This window comes from Micropterus dolomieu, linkage group LG04 (genome assembly GCF_021292245.1).
Source record: "Micropterus dolomieu isolate WLL.071019.BEF.003 ecotype Adirondacks linkage group LG04, ASM2129224v1, whole genome shotgun sequence".
In the NCBI taxonomy this organism is placed as follows: Eukaryota; Metazoa; Chordata; class Actinopteri; order Centrarchiformes; family Centrarchidae; genus Micropterus; species Micropterus dolomieu.
The window spans coordinates 16230249-16241218 of NC_060153.1; the positions used below are offsets into that span (position 1 = coordinate 16230249).

General features: G+C 40.9%; 1 protein-coding gene and 1 long non-coding RNA gene across 5 annotated transcripts in view; both read left to right on the forward strand.

Annotated features, from left to right (window-relative positions):
* Nucleotides 1–3872, forward strand: part of palm3 (paralemmin 3) — a 38949-nt gene extending 35077 nt beyond the window's left edge. For all 4 annotated transcript variants that reach the window (XM_046046506.1, XM_046046507.1, XM_046046508.1 and 1 more), the window contains 2 exons: nucleotides 1025–1075; nucleotides 1980–3872. In XM_046046506.1, the coding sequence (XP_045902462.1) occupies nucleotides 1025–1075; nucleotides 1980–3001 (1073 nt within the window). In that variant the 3' untranslated portion in view covers nucleotides 3002–3872. The remainder of the gene's footprint in view (nucleotides 1–1024; nucleotides 1076–1979) is intronic.
* Nucleotides 3873–7170: 3298 nt separating this feature from the next.
* Nucleotides 7171–8598, forward strand: LOC123969277. The gene is made up of 2 exons (XR_006824702.1): nucleotides 7171–7515; nucleotides 8416–8598. It is a non-coding gene; the product is annotated as an uncharacterized LOC123969277 (long non-coding RNA).
* Nucleotides 8599–10970: the final 2372 nt, after the last annotated feature.

Here is a 10970-nt window from a genome sequence, read left to right on the forward strand (position 1 = left end):
CCAATTGGGCATCGTTTAAATGCCACGGCCTACCTGAGCATTGTTTCTGACCATGTCCATCCCTTTATGGCCACCATGTACCCATCCTCTGATGGCTTCTTCCAGCAGGATAATGCACCATGTCACAAAGCTCGAATCATTTCAAATTGGTTTCTTGAACCTGACAATGAGTTCACTGTACTAAAATGGCCCCCACAGTCACCAGATCTCAACCCAATAGAGCATCTTTGGGATGTGGTGGAACGGGAGCTTCGTGTCTTGGATGTGCATCCCACAAATCTCCATCAACTGCAAGATGCTATCCTATCAATATGGGCCAACATTTCTAAAGAATGCTTTCAGCACCTTGTTGAATCAATGCCACGTAGAATTAAGGCAGTTCTGAAGGCGAAAGGGGGTCAAACACAGTATTAGTATGGTGTTCCTAATAATCCTTTAGGTGAGTGTAAATTGCAGAAAAGAAAAATATTGCAGTTTATAGTATATATTAACATAGATATAATATGAGTTTTTTCCAATATCATGCAGCCCTAAAATGTGTGTAGACACACTGCTTTTCTTTCAGCTGTTAACACCTGTTAGCTGCTGCCAATGTTGTGCCTTTAATGCTACTCTTAATTAATTACAGCACAGTGCAAATTGATTAGATTTTATTTGTTTAATTTTTGGGCTCCTTTCCATTTTTCTGTCTGTGTGCAATGAAAAGAACTTAACTATATTATCTATAGAGAAGAAGCACGTTTTTAGTGAGGATTTTCTTGTTTTCTAGTGTTGTACTGGTGCATCAGTTTTTATTACAAGATAAGTTATCCAAGCAAGCCACATTTTAATTATTATAAGTCTTCAGTGTGGACCTCATATATTTGTTTGAATATTTAAATTTAAAGGTAGAGTATACTTAATGGTGTAAATTTCTGATAAATTAGTACTCTGTTGTATAGTAATTCATGATTTCTAAACTACATGTCAACAAAACAATCTTACCTGCTACTGTTGCAGTAAATACAAATATTTTCTTCAACAGAAATAATCCAAGCCGTTCTGCAAAACGGAGAAGTCAATGCAGCAGCATTGGGTGGGTATAGAGATGACTCGTGTGTCAAAATGCACACAGAAATACACAATAACATTCTCATAAAGCTCATGCAGGACCTCAAATATACAGAAAGAAATCCTGCACACATTAAATCATGCCTATAGCCTTATTGATATTGGCATCTCTCTCATCACCTTGAACCAGAAAACATCTTATTTTCTGTCCATTCTTCCTCTTGTTAATTCTTATCTCATCACCATCTTACCCCAACCCCTTAAAGACCATGACTTGTCTGTATGCATTGTACGTACAGTATATACTGATCTTAATATATTTGCATTATAAAGGAAGGAGTGGCAAAAGCATACCTATACTTCACAAAAAGTTCATACATGCTGTGATGAATATTTACGCATGCTGAATAAGGTTTTGCATATATATTTATGCTAATAGACACTCAAGTGCATAACTTGCATTTTTAAAGGGCAGCGGGTACATAGATGTGTCAGCGGGGGATGCTACTGAAGCTGTTGAAGTAGATAGGAGAGTTCTGAAAATGAAATTGACCCATCTGTTTGTATTTAAATCATCCAAGGTCTATAACTTCAGACTACATAATCTGAATCTGCATCTAGTATGTTTATCTGCCACTCTCTTTCTTTTATATTAGAGCAGAGGTGAATTACCTTTCTGTGCAATGCATCAAGATTCATAGATGTCATAACTTTTTAAGTGCATTATAATACATAACTTAGGTAGCAAAAGCAATGTCTAATTGCAATCAAGTAACATGTCGACTAACTACAATAAAATCTGATATAAGTGTTAATGACAATGTGGCATATTGATTGCAAATTAACTTTCAATTATAGCACTAACTGTTCGAATTGATGGAATTGCACAGATACTGACAGTGATATGTATTTGGTGGTTATTCCTTCAGGAACACTTGAAGATAAAGTGAAGATAAACCAAAACCCACTACTGGATAAATCTGCAGCTGTCCTAACCAATGGTGGAGGAGACATAGAGATAGACACCAATCATAATGCTTCAGTGCAAATTAATCAGTCCGCCCCCAATGGATCAGTTGTAGCCTCTGAAGGTGTTGTAACCATAAAGTTGGAACCGGCGTTGAACCTGGGTGTTTCTGAGGCACAGCCTGGGCAAGTTCCAAATGTCAACATTAATGAGGAGGAAGAAGAAGGCACTCTGGTGATCAGAGCACAATGTGTGATTATCACAGATGAAGGGGATGATGTACCTGAGGATCTCACACCCCGGGAAGATCAGCAGGAGACTATGCAGTTAGAGGAAACCCCTCCGCTGAATCCAGAAGCAGGCAAAGAGGAAGTGGAGCCTGTGGAAGAGGTAGTAAAAACAGAAGCAGGATTAGAGACTTTAATGCAACCAGAGAATAGTGAGGCAACTGAGTCCGCTGCAGATGCACAGCCAGAAACTGGAGATGGAGACATGCAGGGTGGCATAAAGACAAATGATAACAGAGATGGAGAGACAGAAGCTGAAGGACAAGGCAGACGATCAGAAGATCCAACCTCTGGACAGGTGCGGTCCCCACCTAATGCTCTAGAAGGCTCTACAGTGGCTCTGCCAGTCTATTCTGAGGTGCAACCCTCCACTCTCAACCCCAAGCTAGGTGCTGAGGGTGAAGCTGCAACAACACCAAGGGGAACTGAGGCAGTATTAGCCCAGGACCCTGCTACTTTGCTTGACCAGTTTGAGGACGTGCCCCTGGCTGATCCCCAGGAGAACCAGAGAACAGAGGCAGGGCAGGGGGAGCAGGAACCCCTTCTGTCACAGACCAAAGCACCTGAGACCCATGCAGAGCCACCAGCAGCTAACAGCCCAGCAAGCACAGAGACATACAGCCCGACCAAGGCTACCCAGGAAGAGGAAACTGAGGCACCCAAACGCAAAACCTGCCAGTGCTGCTCTATCATGTAAAATCCCTCTCCGTACATTAATTTTCCTCTCTCCCTCTGCTGTTCAATTCATAACGCACTCCTTCCCCCGTCTCTTTGTTTTATGCACCAATCCTTTTTCAAATCAGAATGTCCACAGGCTACTCCCCTTTTCCTCTACTAACCTGCGAGGTATAGACAGGACTTAAGTGCCTTGATGAGCTTTCTACCCAGCACTACAATTTTTAAATTCTCTTCACACAACGTGGACCAAAATATGATTTTTTAATTATTATTTTTTTTTTTTTAGACTGAGTTTGATTTAATTCTTTCCTGGTTAGCAGATGAACTTCTGTATAGGATCATTAAAAACAACATATTAGATGCAGTAAAGCAAAAACAGACTAAATATTGATTGTTTTACACTTGCATCTACATGTATAATTCATTGGGTAATTTTCATAATCTAAATATCAGATTACTTGGAAAAGTCCAAAGATCTTAAGAGGTTCAGAGAGGATATTGTTCTAATTTAATACATTTAATGCTGAATTATTTTATTGATTTTGGTCTTTAATTAGAGATATCTTTAATCCAAGTATAGAGCCTGAACATTTTTATTCACTCTGTAATGCAGGTTTTGACAATACTCAGACTAATTTATAAACAACAGCGTGTTCCACTGAATATTTTGTGGGCTGTTGTCAGTTTTAAAAGAGAAATTATTTTTGGAATACTTGAAAGTGTGAATTTTGTATTTTTAATACCAGATGTGCTTTTGATGAGAGGCTCCAGACCTCCAGACATAGCTTTGTGCAAGGATGTATATACTGTATACAGAAACATGTGGAACTGAGATGTCAGCTTTGAAATGATTGATAGATGGTTTAATGATTAAACTGACATTTGTGATACATTGCTTCATGGACTTGATGTTCATCCAGTATTTCTGATCTTCAAACAGTGGATTTTCCCAAAACATTAACATTGCTTCATGCAAAAGAAACACATTGGGTAATGTTTAACCATTTGTTTCATAATGTTATTTCTTTCTCTTATTCCTAGATTTAGAGACGACTAGTTTAGGATAGCTGTCTGTCATATTCCATCCCAGCACACTTAAGAGAATTGGAGTGAGAGTATGTAGTCCCCCTCAGACAGCTGCTATTTCTCTATCCATGCAGCTTTAGTTGTGGTAAAGCTGCATGGATACCTTCGTCTCTTCAACAGGAGCAGGATCACAGGGGCTGAGCTTATGAGATAATGTACTTGGTGTCCCTTGCAACAAGTCTTGAAAAGTCCTCCACTTATGCAAGTACATGGAGCTTGTCAAAGCTTTCCTGAAGGCTCCAGCATTGACACAAACAGTTTTTGCGGTAGTTCAGTGGCTAGCTGCCACATCAGTGCCTGAGTCCTTGGGGAAAGGGATGCAGAAATGAGCCCTGTAATTGTTGAAGTCCCAGGAGGTCCGGCCCATCAACAATGGTATTTCAGAGAAGCTTCACATGGGGAGCTAGGACCTCTCTAAACTAGACAGGAGGCGGATACTGGTGTTTTTGTTTTTTTTTCCTTATTAGCAGGCTTTTAAACGCAATGACACTCCAAATGAAAGGTCTATGAAGTGGTCAGTTAAGTAAAATGTGTGTAAGGCAAAGCATTTATTTTCAATTCTTTATACAATTTCATGAACGCTCCGTTTTAGCTATGGAGTGATGCATGTCACCTCTACAAGATCTTTGTTGGGAGTTGCACATGTGCAGTACCAAGTTAAGAACTACTAGCCAATCAGAAGCAGAGTACTGAAAAGCCAGTAAACTGCAGGTACCAAATCCATGCTGCCTGCCGGATCCCTTTCTGCACATGCGCAAAAGTGGTCATGTCTGTCAAAGGGTACCACAAATGTGCCTTCATAATTACCCGTGTGGTGTTGTCTGTTCTCATCTCAGGGTGTCAAATACTGATGCTTTCAGAAAGGCTGGCAAAGCGTTATTTGATGCAAAAAGTACCCTTCAGCGTCTGTATGAGACACCCCCCGAGCGCGTTTGTACGAGATGCCCTGTCTAGACCGAAGCGCTAGTAGCTATGACAGCTTCCCAAAAGCCCCTTAGCCTTACCCTAACCATCACAGGGGTGTGTGCCTAAACTTAAGTCAGCATGTCGACCGCCTAACCCCATCTGCTAGCAGCTCCTTTGTGTTGCTACTTTGTTAGATTGTTGTCATTTTTATTATAGGTTACAGCTGTGGCTCAGGAGGTAGCGTAGGTTGCCCATTAATCGGAAGGTCGTCGGTTCAATCCCTGGCTCCTCTAGGCTGCATGTCCAAGATACTGAACCCCAAATTGCCCATGTTGGCTGTTCCACCAGTCTGTGAATGTTAAGGTGTTGTCACACCTGGATCGATTTGTTTTGTTCCGAATCAGTTTAATACGTCACTGGTGTTCACACCATAGACTGTATATAAAAATGGACGTAGCGTCTGTGACGTCACCCATTGGTTTCTGAAGAGCCGTTTTGAAGCACAAAATTGGCGGAGCTGGCCAGCGCCATCTTGGAAGCGCGTCACCGCACATCACTCCCGGATAACCAAAAATGGGCAAAGAGGCGGGTCGTAGGTGGAGCTGAGGTGACGTGTTGCTGAAACCACTCCCGCCTAGCTCGACATGACCGAGTTAGCACATGCTAAGGAGCTAATGCTACATGCTACTCTGCGGTGCTGTACGGTGGAGGTTGGAACCTGCGGCTGGTTGTTACCAGTTTACCGACATTACCAGCTACAGTCAAGGTAAGACACCGGAAAATATTAAAATAACTCATATCTGTTATTGACATTATACTTCACAAGGTTTTAAATGCTTTTTAATATATAAATGTGGTAATGTTAACGTTATTTTGCAACACTAAAGTTAATTAATAATAATAATAATAATAAATAATAACTGATTCATAGTTAACATTAATTATTATTAAGTTTACTTAACGTTACAGCTCAAACAAACAATTTCAAGCAAATCAATTTACATACCGTTGGTTACAAGCGGTTACGAGTCGTTTATTTGGACGTCACCTCAGTATGTTACTTGTAATAAACGTAATAGCGGTAGAGTCCTCAGTTACATGATGGAAGCTGTATATCTTGTAAAACGTTAGCCATTTATTTATTCTTTCATTCAGTTCTGTCACTTTGGATGTTCCATAATTATCACCCTAATGTCTAACACTAAGGTTAATCTAATGCATTTTGGCTTCTCCCTTCTTGCTGACTTGTTTTTGACTCATTAAAAGCTGCGGTTAGAACAACTAACTTACTTAATGTTGCTTACACTAATGGCTAATTAGCGTAACGAGCTAACGTTAAGCTAACAAGCTATATGCCGACAGCGATACCTGTTAAATGTTAACACATAAATAAAATACAGGAATTTCACTCACCAAGTAGAACACGGATTTTCTGGAGGTTCTCTCTCCAATGAACTGCACAGCCTGCCATTATTCATCCGGTGTCTGCATGTAGAAATGTCCAAAAGACTCCGACAGGCTGAGCCTCAGAGCTCCGTGTAGCTGAGTGAGGCTAACAGGCGGCGGACCGAGTGCTAGCAGTGGCAGCGGCTAATGGCGCCTGTCAATCAAAGCGGCCACGCCCCTAATAATGCAGAACTTTAAGGCTTAATATAATTTAAACAGGTGAGTTATAAAAAAAATTCACCCCCCTCACAGTTGTCACGAAGGGCAAACTTAGCGATATGCACTAAAACCATTTTTTGAACCAGGCTGTAAACATGTTTTATTCTGCAGTAAATATGGGTTTTTTAACATGGGGGTCAATAGAGATTGACTCCCTTCGGCTCGATTCCATGCAGCCAGCCTCAAGTGGCCACTCGATGAATTGCAGTTTCAGATCCTTCCGCATTGGTATCGGAAGTGAGAGCCGGAGGTTGCCGCTTGGTTCACACCGCACTGTTGTAAAATCGCACACCCAAATCGCACACCCTTCCAGGGCTTTCCTTACGCCATTACGTCACTACCTCATGTGTGCAGATCGCGCATTCCATTGGGGGACATCTCCATGACGACAGTAACACAAAATGAATCGCGGTTGGACTTGGCGCTGATAAAATGAAAGAGAGAGGTTGTGAATCCTCCGTCGAGCAGTGCCGCACGAAGTTAAAAAAAACTCCGACAGCAGTAAGCCTAGGCCTACATAATACAACCACAACAACATATCGCGACAAATTAGCAAAATACGCTGTCGAAGCTGTTGAAAAGCAATCTTTTGGCGTCGGTTGCCATAGGCAACACATAATTTGTTCCGGTTCATGGTCCGGCTGTGTTCTCACTGCAAACGAACCGCTCCAGGGTTCGTATGGAATCGAGCCGAGACCACCGCTTCTAGGCGATCTCGGCTCTTTGAATAGGCAGATTTGCGGTAACTTTCTTTGACTGACAGAACCATTTTTGCGCATGTGCAGAACGGAACTGGCAGGCAGTACGGTTTGGTTCAGCTGTAAATGTTCCCCTTATCAGCTTAGCAAAATAGACTGGAGAAAGAGTTTCAGAGTGGTGAGTTATTAATCTGTAACAAATTTATCTTTCATCCATAAAGTTTTAACTGTGCACTGTCTCTACATCACAGTAATAACGTTATGTCCATTTGACTGCCTGGAGGGTAGCTAATGTTTGGAAGGGAGTGGAGAGGCAGCAGGTGGACGTCTTGTAACTGTGCACTGCAGCTCAGTGTGTTTTTCCAAGTCTTTTTTGAGGGCATGTCGGACTAGCGGACTTTGGCCTTTTTCACTTTGAAAACCTATCACATGCACAAAAGAGGTTTATGACGCTATAAAGGAGAGGGAAAAGCCAAAAAGTATAATATGACCTCTTTAAATGAATTGGACCATCACAGAGAACCCCGGTGGACTCTGCTCTCTCAGTATTGTGAAACTGGACTTTCTGATGTAACTATAAAAGCCGCTACACTAGCACCACTTTCACACAGACACCGCAGTGCAACTAAGTGTAGTTGTACAGGCTGATGATTTCAACATACAAAGACATGTTTGCTATTCGCGCCATCGCCCTCCTCTGCTTGATATCTGTGAGCCATTCAGGTCCTCTGGACTGTAAAGATGTGGTCAAGCCTTTGGATCAAGTGGATCCCCTTCATTTGGAGGGCAGATGGGCTTTGGTTGCAGAAAGCCTGAAAATCATTGAAGGTGAAGCTTCTGAACCAAGCACCAGCATAAGTATTGATTTCCGCAACTCAACCTACACCCAAGCTAATCGTTTTGGTGATGTGTGCTACTATTTTACCGAGAACATTACACTAGAAGGCAGTACCTATAAGGTTGGACAGGTCTTTAACTTAAGTGGAACCTTCTACCAAACATCCTGTGAAGACTGTGCGGTGTTCAGCTTTTCCCGGGACTTTCCCAATTCTAAGACAGAGGAGTTGTTGCTTTTCAGCAAAAGGAGGGAGGTGGACCAGAAGGAGTTGACGGAGTTCATCACTCAGGTGGAGTGTCTGAACATGCCTGTGCATTTCGTGATGGATCCTACCGCAGGGCTTTGTCCAGTCCTCCCCCGCCACTTAGCACGCGTTGGTTCAAAAAATGTGATCAAAGTTTGAATAAAACAAATGTGGCCATATACAGTGTCTGTGATTTCTTTTACGCAGATGGTAAATTGTCCTCACCTAAGTGAATGTGCAATTTCATAAATTCTTGCTGTTCCAGTTGATCAAGATGAAACATTACAAAATAAACAAGAACGAAAAGTCGAGGATAGATTAGTTTAATATATAGGTAGACATAAGTAGATGGATATGTTGGCAGTGTTTAATTAGTTTCAAAGTTGAAAAGTTTATCAACTGCTTGTTCAGTTATACTTACTTTGGTAAACACTCGAGTGTAGTGTTAGTTTAAAAACGTGTTTATCCTCAAATAAATTATACAGTGGATTACACAATAGAAAGCCATTTGCTTCTCTGCAAAGTTGATGCTATGGGTTTTCCTTTAAAATTGGTGTGAAATAATAAAATTATTTATGAAAATATAATTAGTCACTTCTTTTCAATACTTACTATACTAAGTAGATGATTAAAAAAACAATATAAAACATTTGCACAGATGTTTTTAGAGATGTGAGGACCTGCTGTCATCCTGGCAGCTAGAGCGGCTCCCAAGATGAATGCTTCCACTGACTATGTGACTTGTCAGTGAACCTACAACATTACCATATGTGAGAGAGACCAGTAAAAATCCAGTGTAAACACTAAGTAGCCCAGTACTTAAAATTTAATTTTAGTTTAAAATCACAAAATCCACAGGTGGGTATGGGACTATCACTCTGGTATTTTCAATATTGTGAAACTGGAGGTTCCTGAAACAACTGTGAAACCTGCAAAGCCTTTTCACAGTGTAACTGAGACATGATATAAATGTCCCAACAACAAGACAATAGACATACAGAGAAGTGTTCACTGTATTTGCAACCATTTTCTGTCTGATGTCTGTGAGCCATTCAGCTTCCCTGGCATGTGAGGACTTGGTCCAGCCTTTGGATCAACTGGATCGTGGTCATCTGGAAGGAAGACATGCTTTTGTTGTAGTCGTGAATGTCTTACATTTGTTCCTAATATTGTTGACTTTTGACCCTTTAAAACAAAACATCATGTAGTTCAGACCCTTTGTCACATTTCAGATGTCTGAGTTCTTAGCAGTTCCACCAAAGTGAGATTTCCCATCTCCACTTCTCAGATGGTTTTATTTTAATAATTCAAATTATCCAATATTTCAGATTAGGGAAAAATCCAGAAAATGATTTGTGAATCACTTCGTATAACAATAATAATATAATAATTATAATAATATTACATAGCTTGTTTTTCCTCATTGCCCCATAAATCATATCATGACTCCTCAAATTTATCTTGTGACTGTTTGGGGACCTGACCCTAACCTTGTTATTCACTGGACTAAACTCTATAAAAAGTAGTTAAAACTAGGTCCACCTTTACCAGGTAAAACAGTAAAAGTATTTTGAATGGAGAACTTTTACTTGTAACAGATATTGTTGACACTGTTGTACTGGAATTACGTGGGTGAAGGGTCTGAGTACTATGAACTGGATGACTGAGAATCTTCACAGATTTTGTTATGGTTTCTCAAAACATTCTGTCATTTCACAATCACAAAATCGACAGGTGGACTCTGGAATCAACAGTGTTGCAAAACGGGAAGTTGCTGATCATATTAAGTATTTGGTCCTGCGGTACAACAGAGAGTAAAAATCAATACCACTGCCTCTATGCATGAACAATATAAACGTTTTTGTTATTTTAATATACAGATGATTCTCATTCAGGGAAGTCCTTCATTCTCAGAGCACTTTCTCAGACAGCTCAACATGAAGAAAAAAAAGAGAGAGCCAACAAGTAAAAGTCCGCAGTAAACAATCAATAGTTACAGACAGTACTCATAATATTATTTAATTTCGCAATCACAAAATCCACAGTTGGATGAGGGACTATCTGTTGTGGTATTTTCAATATTGTGAAACTGGAGGCTTCTGAAACAACTATAAAACCTTCAACGCCTCTTTACTGGACACATTTTCAACTGAGACAAAATCCCAACAGCAAGACAATAGACATCCAGAGACATGTTTACCTTATTTGCAACCATTCTCTGCCTGATGTCTGTGAGCCACTCAGCTCCTCTGGCATGTGAGCACTTGGTCCGGCCTTTGGATCAACTGAATCTTGGTCATTTGGAGGGAAGATGGGCTTTGGTTGCAGGCAGTCTGAGCCATCTACCATACCTGGAGCGCTTCAGACAAAGAGACAGTGCCACTGTAAACTTCTCCAGCAACACCAGTGACACCAACATTTCCTACACTCGCAGCAACCGTTTAGATAACAAGTGCCTGTACAGTTCCTACAACATCTCCCTGGAAGGCAGCAGCTTCACCTATGATGGGACGCCTAAAAGCAACATCAGCGCAGACTTCGTCCGTACATC